General features: G+C 38.7%; 1 protein-coding gene across 8 annotated transcripts in view; it reads right to left on the bottom strand.

Moving 5' to 3' along the window:
- Positions 1–16449, bottom strand: part of LOC124619437 (dystrobrevin beta) — a 611344-nt gene that overhangs the window by 74033 nt on the left and 520862 nt on the right. For 6 of the 8 annotated variants that reach the window (XM_047145819.1, XM_047145822.1, XM_047145820.1 and 3 more), the window contains 4 exons: positions 14861–15027; positions 14645–14772; positions 12867–12965; positions 12672–12792 (listed from right to left, as the gene is read on the bottom strand). In XM_047145819.1, the coding sequence (XP_047001775.1) occupies positions 12672–12792; positions 12867–12965; positions 14645–14772; positions 14861–15027 (515 nt within the window). The remainder of the gene's footprint in view (positions 1–12671; positions 12793–12866; positions 12966–14644; positions 14773–14860; positions 15028–16449) is intronic. The other 2 variants (XM_047145818.1, XM_047145821.1) reach the window with 2 other exon arrangements.

Raw genomic sequence — 16449 nt, 5'->3', positions numbered from 1 at the left:
AAATGAAGGATATCATGTTTGGCAGCGTGTTTAGCAACAGGTTGGTCCACTTTTTTCTTGGTCACAGTTTGTCGGTGGCCATTCATGTGGACAGACAGCTTGTTGGTTGTCATGCCTACACAGAATGCAGCACAGTGGTTGCAGCTTAGCTCGTAGACCACATGACTGGTTTCACAAGTAGCCCTGCCTCTGATGGGATACTTGATGTTGGTGACCGGACTGGAGTAGGTGGTGGTGGGAAGATGTATGAGACAGGTCTTGCACCTAGGTCTGTCACCGGGGTATGATGTAAGGGATTGGGAGCAAGGGTTGTGTAAGGATGGACGAATATATTGTGTAGGTTTGGTGGATGGCGGAATACCACTGTGGGAGGGGTGAGAAGGAGTGTGGGCAGGGCATTTCTCATTTCAGGGCATGACGAGAGGTAATCGGAACCCTGACGGAGAATATAATTCAGTTGCTCTAGTCCTGGGTGGTGCTGACTTACGAGGGGAGTGCTCCTCTGTTGCTGGACAGTGGGGCTTTGAGAGGTGGCGGGAGACTGGAAAGATAAGGCCTGTGCTGCATTCTATGTAGGTATGACAATCAACAAGCTGTCTGTCTGCATGAATGGCCACCAACAAAATGTGGCCAAGAAACAAGTGGACCACCCTGTTGCTGAACATGCTGCCAACTACTGCACTGTATTTAATAAGTTATGAAAAAGTCCAGAAGTATGTGCATTATGTCTGAGATTAGCACATCTGATAATAAAGTTAAAACAATTTGGAATATTGTTAAAAGGGAAACAGGGCAACCGAGAGTACAGGAAGACTGTATTGCTATCAAACGCAATGGAAAGTCTTTTAACGAGAAGTAAGAAGTACATAACATTTTTAATAATCTTTTTAAATGTTGTAGAGAAAATAGTATCCAGGTATTCATTACAAAATGCAAGGCAGTATATGGAAGAGGCAGTACCTATGCAATCTGATTAATTGAAATTCAACCCACCCCTCCTGTTGAAATTAGAAAAATAATAAATTCACTCAAAACTAAAAGGTCACATGGAATTGATCGCATTTCCAACAGAGTACTAAAAGCTTGTTCCCAACAAATAAGAGGATTCTCAGCCACATACATAGTAGCTCACTGAAACAGGGCATTTTTGCAGACAGACTGAAATATGTTAATGTTAAACCATTGCATAAAAAAGGGGATAAATCTGATGCTAACAAATACCTGCCAATCTCACTTCTGACAGCTTTATCTAAAATTCTTGAAAAAGTAATGTATTTAAGAGTAGCATCAATGTAAAAATGAAGTATTAACAAAATGTCAGTTTGGTTTTCAGAAAGGATTTCAACAGAAAATGCTGTATACTGTTTCACTGATCAAATATTAAATGCATTGAATAACCGAACATCACCCATTGGGATATTTTGTGATCTCTCAAAGGCTTTTGATTGTGTGAATCATAAAATTCTTCTCGATAAGCTTAAGTATTGTGGTATGAGTGGGACAGTGCACAAATGACTTAATTCATACTTAACTGGAAGAATGCATAAGTCTGAAATTAACAGTACAGATAGTCTGCAAAAATTAGCAGAGTCCTTAACTGGGGAGGTATCAAGAATGATAGCGTTCAGTCTTGTGTCCCTTATCATTCTTAATATATATTAACGACTTGCCACTCTATATTCAGTAAGATGCAAAGCTAGTTCATTTTGCTGATGATACCAGTAATCACACCCAGTAAGCAAGAATAAGGTGAGGTAATTGTACATAATGTCTTTCAGGAAATTATTACGTGTTTCTCTGCAAATGGTCTTTCACTAAATTCTGAGGAAACACAGTTTATACAATTGTATACAGTAAATGGCTTAACACATTTATAAATATAGGCTATGAACAGAAGTGAAACAAGAAATAAGTCTGCATTTATTTATGGTTCAATGACGGTTCTCACTAAAGCAAAGTGCTCATTTAGTTCCTCAACTGGGACAATGAGATCAAGCTGCAGCTTGTACTTTGCCTATACTTAGATCTCGCAGATTTTTCCATATAATGTCTGATCTGCCTGTCTTAGATTAATGTATTGGCAAGACTGTGTTCTTATTTCTCTCAGATGGATTGCCTCTGCTCCCTTTCAGCTTGTAATCAATTTGATTTTCAGGAGTACGTGGTTATTTTTGAGTCTGATGCGCAGCATCTCTGAGATTCACGAGCCATTTTAGCTCATTGATAAGTGCAGGTTCCCCTTTCAGGTTTCCAGTCTCTGAGAGAGCATATTTATCATATAGATGAGTTAGTTTGTTAATAAATACATGAAGTTTGTCTTTTATCTCCAGGGATGGACTGTAAGGCATCTCTCAAATTCTTTCTTCTGCCCCCACTGCAAGAACAGATAATACGATGTACATAGAGTCTCTGTATGTTGTCAGTTGCTGCTTATCTCTTTGATATTTTAGTGAGTACATTGTGAAAATGATGATGCAGGCAGATACTACAGGTTCACATCTTTGAGCAGTACAAACTAATCTGTGGATTTTGTTGCAAATCCATGTATGAAAAATGTGGCTGTTTGCTGTGTTACAAGTGGGTGCAAGCAGAAGTAGCATGAAATTTGAAGAAGAAGGTAAGTACTTAAATTTCACAGTGAAGAGACGAAGAATTAATGTCAATATCACCAGCATTAATTGTATGATACTATGGTCCTTGTAACACTAACCAAAATGGCTTTGCTGTGCTGGTACTGCGAACGGCTGAAAGCAAGGGGAAACTAAAACCATAATTTTTCCTGAGGGCATGCAGCTTTACTGTATGGTGAAATGATGGCCTCCTCTTGGGTAAAATATTCCAGAGGTAGAATAGTCCTCCTTTCAGATCTCCGGGCAGGGACTACTAAGGAGAACATCATTATCAGGAGAAAGAAAACTGGAGTTCTACGGATCGGAGCATTGGAATGTCAGATCCCTTAATCAGGAAGGTAGGTTAGAAAAATTAAAAAGGGAAATGGATAGGTTAAAGTTAGATATAGTGGGAATTAGTGAATTTCAGTGGCAGGAGGAACAAGACTTCTGGTCAGGTGAATAAAGGGTCATAAATACAAAATCAAATAGGGTTATTCAAATAGTGAAAGGAGACAAAAATTTAATAGTCATGGGTGACTGGAATTCGACAGTAGGAAAAGGAAGAGAATGAATCGTAGTAGGTGAATATGGAATGGGGTTAAGAAATGAAAGAGGAAGCCACCTGGTAGAATTTTGCACAGAGCATAACTTAATCATAGTTAACACTTGGTTCAAGAATCATGAAAGAAGGCTGTATACATGGAAGAGGCCTGGAAATACTGGAAGGTTATAGATAGATTATCTAATGGTAAGACAGAGATTTAGGAACCAGGTTTTAAATTGTAAGACATTTCCAGGGGCAGATGTGGACCCTGACCACAAACTATTGGTTATGAACTGTAGATTAAAACTGAAGAAACTGTAAAAAGGTGGAAATTAAATGAGATGGGACCTGGATACACCAACAGAACCAAAGGTTGTAGAGTGTTTTGGGGAGAGAATTAGGGAAGGACTGAAAGGAATGGGGGGAAGAAATACAGTAGAAGAAGAATGCGTAGCTTTGAGGATGAAATAGTGAAGGCAGCAGAGGATCAAGTAGGTAAAAAGACAAGGGCTAGTATAAATCACTGGGTAACAGAAGATACATAGAATTTAATTGATGAAAGGAGAAAATATAAAAACGTAATAATGAAGCAAGCAAAAAGGAACAAAAATGAGATTGACAGTAAGTGCAAAATGGCTAAGCAGGGATGGCTAGAGGACAAATGTAAGGATGTAGAGGCATATCTCACCAAGAGTAAGATAGATACTGCCTATGGGAAAATTAAAGAGACCTTTGGAGAAAAGAGAAACATTTGTGTGAAAATCAAGAGCTCAGATGGAAACCCAGTTCTAAGCAAACATGGGAAAGCAGAAAGGTGGAAAGAGTATATAGAGGGTCTATACAAGGGCGATGTACTTGAAGACAATATTATGGAAATGGAAGAGGATGTAGATGAAGATGAAATGGGAGATATGATACTGTGTGAAGAGTTTGACAGAGCACTGAAAGACCTAAGTCGAAACAAGGCCCCAGGAGTAGATACAATTCCATTAGAACTACTTACAGCCTTGGGAGAGCCAGCCCTGACAAAACGCTACCATCTGGTGAGCAAGATGTACGAGACAGGCAAAATACCCTCAGACTTCGAGAAGAATATAATAATTCCAATCCCAAAGAAAGCAAGTGTTGACAGATGTGAAAATTACCAAACTATGAGTTTAATAAGTCACAGATGCAAAATACTAACACTAATTCTTCACAGACGAATGCGAAAACTGGTAGAGGCCGACCTTGGGGAATATCAGTTTGGATTCCACATAAGTGTTGTAACACGTGAAGCAATACTGACCCTATGGCTTATCTTAGAAAATAGATTAAGGAAAGGCAAAGCTACGTGTATAGACAATGTTGACTGGAATACTCTCTTTCAAATACTGAAGGTGGCAGGGGTAAAATACAGGGAGCAAAAGGCTATTTACAATATGTACAGAAACCAGATGGCAGTTACAAGAGTCGAGGGGCATGAAAAGGAAACAATGGTTGGGAAGGGAGTGAGACAGGGTTGTAGCCTATCCCTGACGTTATTCAATCTGTAAATCTGCAAGCAGTAAAGGAAACAAGATGAAAATTTGGAGTAGGACTTAAAATCCATGGAGAAGAAATAAAAACTTTGAGGTTTTCCCGATGACATTGTAATCCTGTCGGAGACAGCAAAGGACATGGAAGAGCAGCTGAACAGAATGGATAGTGTGTTGAAAGGAGGATATAAGATGAACACCAACAAAAGCAATACAAGGATAATGGAATGTAGTCGAATTAAATCGGGTCATGCTGTGGGAATTAGATTAGGAAATGAGACGTTTAAAGTAGTAAAGGAGTTTTGTTATTTGGGGAGCAAACTAAGTGACGATGCTCGAAGTAGAGAGGATATAAAATGTAGACTGGCAATGGCAAGGAAAGCATTTCTGAAGAAGAGAAATTTGTTAATATAGAGCATAGATTTGAGTGTCAGGAAGTCGTTTCTGAAAGTATTTGTATGGAGTGTAGCCACATGTATGGAAGTGAAACGTGGACGAAAAATAGTTTGGACAAGAAGAGAATAGAAGCTTTTAAAATTTGGTGGTACAGAAGTCTGCTGAAGATTAGATGGGTAGATCACATAACTAAGGAGGAGGTATCGAATAGAATTGGGGAGGAGTTTGTGGCACAACTTGACAAGAAGAATGGATCAGTTGGTAGGACATATTGTGAGGCATCAAGGGATCACCACTTTAGTATTGGAGGGCAGCATGGAGGGTAAAAATCGTAGAGGGAGACCAAGAGATGAATACACTAAGCAGATTCAGAAGGATGTAGGTTGCAGTAGGTACTGGGAGATGAAGAAATTTGCACAGGATAGAGTAGCATGGAGAGCTGCATCAAACCAGTCTCTGGACCGAAGACGACAACAACAACATGTTGATTCGAATCACGAAAGGGCAGTTTGGAAATTGGCCATCCTGCCTACTTCCAGAGGACCAAGGGATTTGATAGCTACAAACATATATTCAACTTATTTGTCTTCTTACTGTTGGATGTCTGTAGCGTGGTCATAAGTATGCTGTTTCTCCATCACTTCTGTGGTGCCTACATTTACAGAGACAGATATCCAATAGAAGTATACATGTATGCAATGTTGAAATATATGGCAAAGTTTAATGAGATTAGTTGGGAGTGACTGAACATTACATGTGCAACAGGGAGAGAGAGTGTGTGTGTGTGTGTGTGTGTGTGTGTGTGTGTGTGTGTGCGCGCGCGTGTGTGTGTGTAGTTGTACAAAGCACAAGGATATTGCTGGCAGATATGATGCCTAGCTGTGGCTGAATGCCCAGCTGCCCAGCACGAGGAATGCACTGAAAGGATGTGGGAGACAGAAGTAGGAGAGAAGAGAGGAGCAGGTAGGAATGGAAGGGCAATGGTGCGACCAAGGTCAGCTGTGGAAAGTAGAAGCAGGAAAATGAGTCTCAATAAGAACAAAAATAATGTACATACATAAAAGTAGCATAAGCAAATTAATAAGAATGGCAACAGGAAGTATTATTAATGTTGGTTATGACAATGGCAATTAACACCGAAGATATGATACAGTTGCTAAATAGTGTATGGAAGTATGACTAAATTAACATACTAATTGCTAATGCAAATAAAAAGTAATGATATGAGACATGAAATCAGTTAATCAATAAATACTTAAGTACATTGTGGCCAACTATGTTACACTACTGGCCATTAAAATTACTACAGCATGAAGATGACGTGCTACAGACGCGACATTTAATCGACAGGAAGAAGATTCTGTGATACGCAAATGATTAGCTTTTCAGAGCATTCACACAAGGTTGGCGCCGGTGGCAACACCTACAACGTGCTGACATGAGGAAAGTTTCCAACTGATTTCTCATACACAAAAAGCAGTTGACCGGTGTTGCCTGGTGAAATGTTGTTGTGATGCCTCGTGTAAGGAGGAGAAAAGTGTACCATCATGTTTCCGAGTTTCATAAAGGTCGGATTGTAGCCTATCGCGATTGCGGTTTATCGTATCGCGACATTGCTGCTCGCGTTGGTCGAGATCCAATGACTGTTAGCAGAATATGGAATCGGTGGGTTCAGGAGGGTAATACGGAATGCCGTGCTGGATCGCAACGGCCTCATATCACTAGCAGCCGAGATGACAGGCATCTTATCCGCATGGCTGTAACAGATCGTGCAGCCACGTCTCGATCCCCGAGTCAACAGATGTGGATGTTTGCAAGACAACAACCATCTGCACGAACAGTTCTACGACATTTGCAGCAGCATGGACTATCAGCTCGGAGACAATGACTGCAGTTACCCTTGACGCTGCATCACGGACAGGAGCACCTGCGATGGTGTACTCAATGGCGAACCTGGGTGCACGAATGGCAAAACGTCATTTTTTCAGAGGAATCCAGGTTCTGTTTACAGCACCATGATGGTCGCATCCGTGTTTGGCAACATCGCGGTGAACGCACATTGGAAGCGTGTATTCGTCATCGCCATACTGGTGTATCACCCGGCGAGGTGGTATGGGTTGCCACTGGTTACATGTCTCGGTCACCTGATGTTCGCATTGACGGTACTTTGAACAATGGACGTTACATTTCAGATGTGTTACGGCCCGTGGCTCTACCCTTCATTCGATCCCTGTGAAACCCTACATTTCAGCAGGATAATGCACGACCGCATGTTGCAGGTCCTGTACGGGCCTTTCTGGATACAATGATCGATTGCTGCCCTGGCCAGCACATTCTCCACATCTCTCACCAACTGAAAACGTCTGGTCAATGGTGGCCGAGCAACTGCCTCGTCACAATACGCCAGTCACTACTCTTGATGAACTGTGGTATCATGCTGAAGCTGCATGGGCAGCTGTACCTGTACACGCCATCCTAGCTCTGTTTGACTCAATGCCCAGGCGTATCAAGACCGTTATTACGGCCAGAGGTGGTTGTTCTGGGTACTGATTTCTCAAGCTCTATGCACCCAAATTGCGTGAAAATGTAATCACATGTCAGTTCTAGTATAATATATTTGTCCAGTGAACACCCGTTTATCATCTGCATTTCTTCTTGGCGTAGCAATTTTAATGGACAATAGCGTATAAAGTAACAATACAGAGACACTAGTAGAACCAGTAGCTGCATGAGTTGACAAGTTCTTAGCTCCTAAAGTCTAGGTTTTCAAGTTAATTTGCACTGCTAACTGATCATTTCTCTGTCTTTTATCCCTGCCAAGATCCTGCCATTACTTGCCCACATGATGTATAGCACAAATTTGGATATCACACTGTTCAAAAACTTTAATCTTCCAAAAGTTAGATCCTCGCATATTGTCAAACTTGTCTTTGCAGGTTTCCCCTTTACTATGAAGGTTTCAGACCTTTTCCTATATGATATAAAGTTCCTAACTGAGTCTAGGTTTTGCAGATCACAATGACCTACATTCCACTCTATAAATTATGCTTATAAAATTCATTGCATGTACATTTATTGTCATTTTAATTTTTTTCTATTTAAAAGGTCTATCTTAAGAGAAATATTTTAATTTTTTCCAATATAATTTGTAGTGCTGCACGATAATATGTCAACCACACCACCTTCATCTAGAAGAAATTTAAGCAATATAGGGTACCAATTTACCAAAATGAAAAAAAAAGGAAAGTGCCATTACTGTCAGCAAATAGTTTCCTCATCTTCTGGGTCCTGGCCAAACCTGACGATGCATCTCAAATTGAAGCATTCAGCAGTGCCTCTGGAATGGTGTGGGTCAGGAAGCTGATCAAGATTGCCATCAGTTGATGAAAAAACTTGAGAAATCATTTCTCATGAACCATTTTCACTGATACCTACTTCCTTCTCAAATGAAGGAATCTCCCGCACACACAAAGTCAAATTGAATCTCAAACTATTTCCAGCCCATCACTTAATTAGAAAGCTGCAACCACCCCATTTGCTATGATTGGACTTCTATTAATAATTACATTTTTTTGTTTAATTTTTCCGTTTTAAATCTAGCTATCCACAATTTTTGATCCACTGGCTGCAATGGTATATTTAGTCTTTCTGGAAAGATCAGAATCCAAACTTTACAGTAAAATGTTTCAATTTTCCTAAAATTAATTAACTTAAGAGTATTATTATTATTGAAGCCTGCAGCCAACAAAAATTGCTGGTGCCTTTTCTTACCTTACACCTGTTTGATTCCCAGGTTTGTCACTATACTCTTGTTGCCCTAGTTTTCCTGCATTGGATGATACCCTTCATTAATTAACTGATTAAGCTACTAATTAAGAATGTGCATAAATTGTACTTGTTTCCAATATGGCAAATGTACTTGTAAACTGGGCAGACAAACAAAAGAGTTCTGTGATGTTTTTTATTTTGTTATTTCACAACATGTTTTGTAAACCAATTCTATGGTGTACATACAGCTTGTCCAAATTAATAAACTCTAAAACCTACCAGTTTTATAAACAAAAATGTAGTTTTTAAAATACTAAAACGTTTTTACCCCAGTTTATAAATACCCAAAAATCTTCAGTTGGCACCCTGGAATCACACAAGCAATGCCTACGTTAAAGCCCCGGTGAGCTTGTACATGACGAACATCTGCCACTAGCATTCATACAGTCAACAACTTTATAGTAACTTGCATGAACTTTTAGTCATTCTGTGGATAAAATCCATTCTGGTTGAATCTTTCTGTAGACACCATGAACGTCTGTTGATCAGCATTACACACCTGGAAATCAAGTGTGTTAACAAAACATAAATTAAAATTATTGTAATGATGATGATCATGGCTTCAGCAGCCAGAGATTGTGGTCATGTGTGCAAGTTTGTTTGCATGAGTGTATAGTGGTGATGGTGGCATCAGCAGTCAGAGACTGTGGTCTGTGTGTGTGTGTGTGTGTGTGTGTGTGTGTGTGTGTGTGTGTGTTTTTTGACAGTGCCTGCCAGTGAAAAACATTTTATTAGGGGGCTGAAACTATTTATCGTATTGCTAATAGTGACAATATATGTGTGATAAATCACATTAGTTAAGAACTGTGTGATGTACATTACTGGCTGGCATATTTCTCATAAAGCCATTTCACAACAAACCAATGAACTGCCTTGGATGAGACACAGAGTGGAGAATAGAATTAAAAGTAGGTAGCCTTTCACAATGCCATCTGGTTTTGAGCTTTCTTTTGTGACGCCCTCTCACTCAACTGCTTTTCATTTACAATAACCAAAAAGTAAACCTGTTAATATTATACAGCTGACTACATTACATAAAAGTATGGAATTATACAGGGTGTTACAAAAAGGTACGGCCAAACTTTCAGGAAACATTCCTCACACACAAAGAAAGAAAATATGTTATGTGGATTTCCCAAGAATGCTACCACTTCTCTAAAGTTTGCCACAATACGATGTGTCATGGACTCAACTCGTGTCTGTACTAGTGCTGGGGGGAATTGAAACATGAATCCTACCAGGCTGTCCATAAATCCGTAAGAGTTCAAGGGGGGTGGAGATCTCTTCCGAACAGAATGTTGCAAGGCATCCGAGATATGCTCAATAATGTTCATGTCTATCCAGTTTGGTGGCCAGCGGAAGTGTTTAAACTCAGAAAAGTGTTCCTGGAGCCCCTCTGTAGCAATTCTGGATGTATGGGGTGATGCATTGTCCTGCTGGAATTGCCCAAGTCCATTGCAATGTGGACATGAATGGATGCTGGTGATCAGACAGGATGCTTACGTGTGTGTCACTTGTCAGAGTTGTACCTAGACATATCAAGGGTCCCACATCACTCCAACTGCACATGCCCCACACCATTACAGAGCCTCCACCAGCTTGAACAGTCCCCTGCTGACATGCAGGGTACATGGATTCATGAGGTTGTCTCCATACCCATACACATCCATCCACTCGTCTGATCAGGCAACATGTTTCCAGTCATCAACAGCCCAATGTTGGTGTTGGTGGGCCAAGATGAGGCATAAAGCTTTGCGTCGTGCAGTCATCAAGGGAACATGAGTGGGCCTCTGGCTCCGAAAGCTCATATCAATGATGTTTTGTTGAATGGTTCGCACGCTGACACTTTTTGATGTCTCAGCAATGAAATCTGCAGCAATTTGCAGAAGGGTTGCATTTCTGTCATGCTGAACGATTCTCTTCAGTTGTCATTTACCAAGTTCAAAAACATTATCAAATTTTCTGACACTCTGTTTGTATCGCAAGTTATTTAATAAAATTGAAAATCATTTAGCCACTCCAAAGGCAGTTTGCCTTTTATCTGACAGGTGGACAAGTATAAGTAACATTAGTCTCCATGTACTCATGGCACATTCCATACATGAGAAATGTCAACTAAAGCCATAACTTTTGGACTGTTTACAATTGAAAGAAACACATATCAGAAAAAATTTCAAATTGGATAAAGGCTCTTACTGCCAAATATAATATCAATTTTAAAATCATTGTCATATCAAGAGAAAGTGTTTCAAATATGAAATCATCTGCCGTGCTCCTGAAACTTCAACACACCCCATGCTTTGCACATTCTTTGAACATTGTTATGCAACACACAATTCAGATGACTACATGGAAAGCTGCTGACGAGGTAAAACCAACAGTTATGTTTTTCAAGAGAAGTCTCTCTGCCTTAAGACAACTTGCTGAAATGCAATAAAATTTAAAATAAGATTGATTTAAACTGAAAAATATGTCCCAATGAAACAGAACTCTAGTTGGGACAGATTTCATTCAAATAAAATTTGAAGATGTTACATTCTGAAAGTGCTATGAAAAGGTTACTGCAAAAATGATAGCACTCGTCGTTCCAGAAGAACAAACACACTTAATTTCTCAACCAGTTAAGATGGCAATGCATGAGAATTGTTCAGTCTAGTAGGAATTTGATGACCTATCAGTCAGCTCCAAGGAATTCATGACTTGGGACATGCAATGATTATCGAACTAGACAAATATTCGTCTGAGGCACATTTGCCTAAAAACAGTGATCCTTTAAACTGGTGAGAAACCAGAAAATTGCTGTAATCCATGCTATACCAAGTGTTTACGAAAATATTGTGCATCCCAGCAACCTCAGTGCACTTTCAGCCTATCTTTTCAAAGGCAGAACAAATACACACTACAAAAAGAAACCAACTCACTTCAAGTAAAATAAGTCAAATTTCCATTTTTAAAACATAATGTAGATTAATTTTTCCTGCTTGGTTAAATGTACTGTCATATTTATTGCATATGATGACTACAGATACTTAAATTAATTATAGTTATGCTGTAACTCTTACACCACATATTGTTTCCACCTAAATGTATGCAAACATAACAATAAGCAGTTTTGTTTTTTCAAATTTTCCCACTTGATTAAAAATATTGTGTAGTAATGTTTTTAATTTTTTACAGCAGACGAAATGTAAAATTTTTAAACCTCAAAACTGCTAATGACACAACATAGGCGTAGCTCTTCTTTCTACCTTCTTTCAAAACAGGGCCAAATCTGATAAATAAAAGGCATAGTGACCTGAATTACAAAGGTAAGATGCCTCCCTTATATTTATTATTGTGAGTGTATGATGAGTTGTGAGTCATGAAAAAGAGCTACTTCATTCTAGAGAGAGAGAGAGAGAGAGAGAGAGAGAGAGAGAGCAGTTCTGACCTGATCACTGGAGGAGGGGGAGGGGGGGGGGGGGGGGGAGAACAATTTTTCAGTGTTTATTTTGTGATTTTTTTTTTTCGGGGGTGGGGAATCTAATCTGATGTTTACTTTCTGAATTATGTCATCAGTGGCAACAAAGGGTTGGCCATTCCTTTCCTCAAAAAGGTGTTAATTATGTATTATGATATTGTCATCTAATAGCTAAAAAGCTGAGACCCAGCAAAAACTATGGTGATATGACCATCATTTGATATCCTGCTTACCTAACAGCTAGTATACATATAGTTATGCAAGCTGGCACTTATTTCCTCCTATATACAGCTGTAACTACTTAAAAAACTCACCACTGTTCTAGCTTCTGCAGCTAATCTTGCAGCGTACCTTGCGATGAGCCTATGTTCATCATCAAGACGAGTGGAGTCAAGACTAGATGTGTATTTTCCGGGGCTGCTTGTGCAGAAAGCACTGAAATTAACACAAATTCAGGAAATTTCATCTGTATCACATGTGTGATTAGAGAGAACGTATTGCTGGCCTACCTTCGGACTGTTGAACGGCTGTCCATTGAACCACCATCAAAAGGGGATGTGAATGAACTCTCAGGAAACCCATTATGAGATGGCAGAGGAGAGGGAGGACTAAAATAAGAACATAGTATTGTTAGTTGAGGGCATGATCTTAGATCCATAATCAATAAATTAATAAAAAAAAGTACTTCACCATGAAGAATGTACAGTAGCTTACAAATTTATCTGTAGCTGATGGTCATTAAGAATACAGAGTGAACCAAAATTTGGAGGTTGTTCAGGGACATTTTTTGAATAATTTGGTATAAGAGAATCATGGCCTCCACTGACTCATTACAGAGTAATAATGTAAAAACAATTTCTTCAGTTTATTAACCAGTTACCTCTGCTTCTGTGAAAATACCTCCACAACAATGCAAAACCCTGTAACATGCTTTCACTAAAATGTAAAACAGACGCAAAAGTACTGTGATGTGGTTACTGTTGAGGCAGGAACGGTTCAGAATAGTTTTGTTGTGCTGTTCTTCCATTTACACAATGCACATAATAGCCAACTTTAATGAGTAAACCTAACCATACAGTTGTAAATTACTGTTCATGAACAACTAACACCACCAGTTAAACAAACCCAAGACAGAACTGAGCAGTTACTGAATGCAAGCTAGAAGATGAAGAGTAAAATAGCATTGCTGTATTTCTGTTGTCTACAGCAAGTACCATTAGTGAACAGAACACATTTGTTTCCAAATATGATGCGCAATTCATACTGTTAACTTTGACTGTTGTGCAGATATTTTCAGTGCTACACAGAATATCAAGGTCAATGGAGGTAAGAAATCAAAGTACATGCAATTACACTGTAATGAGGCACCAGAGACCACAAGTCCATTACATAATATTACTAAGAAAGCATCTCTAAATGAACTCCAAAATTTTGTTGGTAGAGATCGAGTTCACCCTGTACAGCACTTTTCACCTTAGCAGTAACATTTACCTCCATCCATTATCACCGATTCTCTAAGAAGTACATTTACATCTTGACACCATCTTCTACAATCTAAGAGAAAGCAAGGCAATAATATTCCCTCTGCTCCTATATAATGAATTATTATCTGACTGTTTGTCTGGAATATCATTACCTTGGGGCGAATTACACAGCTGCAGTCATGTCGAGGACTGTAGCTGCGTGGCACATACTTCTTGTATGATGCATGAAACCCCTGAATAGCACCAACTGAAATGTCTGGGTAGTCTAAGGAAGAGCTTGTGTTTCTTATGGGGACTTACTGTTCTAGTAGTTCCACAAAAATGGTCAGAGGCACCATCATCAACACAACTGGCTCTCACCAAATAATGCACTAGGTGTCTGATGAAAGAGGCTGAAACCACTGAAATATTTCTGGACCAATGTAGTGAATGTATGGGGTTCTCATGGTAAAGTAAAACTGTGGGTTTATGAATATAAGATACTTCACAGAATGCTGCAAGTAACTGAAGTGTGTAATTTTAAATATCTGTAATCGCGTTCACATATATTACAACCTCAAGGATAATTTTGTTGGCTATAACCTTCTAACTGATGAGTCACTTACAACATAAACTTTGTGACTGTGTAAGGGACATAATACAGCAACAAAAATTTGGTTTGATCAAGTGCTTTACCAATATTCATTAACAGCCATAAATATGACTATTAAAAACATGAGAGCAGTTTACAGGAAATTGTAACAAAAAATATACCACTAATTAATAAATGTTTAAAAATCACTGATGCAACAGCCTTCACTTACACTATATGTGACAAATTTAACGTCTTTTCTGGTTCTTCTGGGAAACGAGGGATGTTTGGTCTTCCCTTTTCAGGAACACAACGGAAAGATTTACGAAGGGAATGTCCTATTTGCTTGCTAGGCGACTTCTGACAGAACATAAGAAAATATAGTTATTAAACAAAACAAGTGTATCACACACAATTACTAAAACTACCATGTATATATTTATCTTACGTAAGTTGTGTACTCTTTCACTTCATGGTCATTGGTATGAGGACCAGATACTCTTCCACGCCAGAAACAATCCTGGCACAGCTGATAGCTGTGACATTTCTGACAGCGATACCGAAACCCAGCAAATCCTTCTCTCTGACATGCATCACATGCCATGGGATGGACAACTGAAAGACAAACAGTTTCTCATTTAAAACAGCTCAGATATTACTAAATTGTTCAGATTTCCTATCGACAACAACTAGAACCCAGGTGAGAATCAATAAGAGTCTGGCACATCACTACAGTCTTTAAAAGCTACAGGGTCATATTCATATCTGCATACGAAAATGATCCACAACAGTCATGACCAACATGCAGTTGATCTGTTATGTGATATATTAGCATGCTGCACATTATAGGTCATGTTTTAATAGAAAATGAAGTGTTAGAAACTCTGTGGAATGCAACGTTCAACAGAACAGCTTTCATTTGAATTGTACAGTTTTCTCAAAGAAGTTCTATGGTATTAACGGGAGTGCTGACAAAGTCCTGTGGGTAACACTGAGAGGTACTTTGTCAGTGAATGCTTTTGATACCAAGCAATATCTGAAAGCCTAAAAACTGGGTTTCGACTAGACAGATTTGGTAAGGGTCCCATATGTGTTTAATTCTGCAGTGCAAGCATCAAGTGATTATGGAATTAATGATATGGTTTTGAGTTGTACAATCTATTTTTTATCCCATTCAAACTGTAAACCCAGTTGCACACCATTAATCAATCATGCTAAGAAAACACAAGAGCTCTTGTTGTGGAACACTTATGCTTCAGTTCCCTTAACTTTGACACACTTCGTTCAACATTACAACACTTCTTAATATTCACTGTTTTGTCATCAGTTTTCAGAATGATTACTGAAAAATGTCATCAGTCAACATAATCTCATTCAATGAAATGTGTGTTTTAGAACGCAGTTATTTTTTCTTTCAAAACAATAATTAAAAAGTGAACATTGAAACAAAAATAATGTCTACTGGTCAACTGCTGAAACAAAAACCACTGTAACTAGGCCAATGGACATAAATGGAAGATATGACATCAAAGCTATAGCTTTCACATTTTCAAACCAGTTCCCATATAAAGAGACAGAAATTCTACAAGAGGAGACCATATGTCCAATCTTCCATGTGTGTCCCTTGGAGCTGCTTCAGATATTCCTAGTTCAACTATCATTAGTGGACATGTTGTTCTTGAGCTCACAGGGCATTTGTACATACAGTTTACTGACTTTACTACATTCTTGCATGCGTGGAAAAAACTAATGGAACATGTAAAGTAATAGAATGAGAAGCACATAGTATAGAAAATGGTACACACATTTAACATATAAAATGATACACAGTCATGGGTACTGTAACATCTTGCAACTACATTTCACATTTTATGCTTTATAATTAAATGTTGTATGGGGACATAAAAGCCGTCAAACTTAAAAATACATTATTTTTAATGTTGCAATACAGCTAACTTTCAATAACATTAATGTTTCAAAAACTCCAGAAAAATGACAAGTTAGTTTTGTTTAATAGTCTATTCCATAATGTGATAA

This window comes from Schistocerca americana, chromosome 6, assembly GCF_021461395.2.
Source record: "Schistocerca americana isolate TAMUIC-IGC-003095 chromosome 6, iqSchAmer2.1, whole genome shotgun sequence".
Taxonomy (NCBI): domain Eukaryota; kingdom Metazoa; phylum Arthropoda; class Insecta; order Orthoptera; family Acrididae; genus Schistocerca; species Schistocerca americana.
Note: the sequence above shows the minus strand (reverse complement) of the source record. Positions and strands in the feature narration are given on the sequence as shown.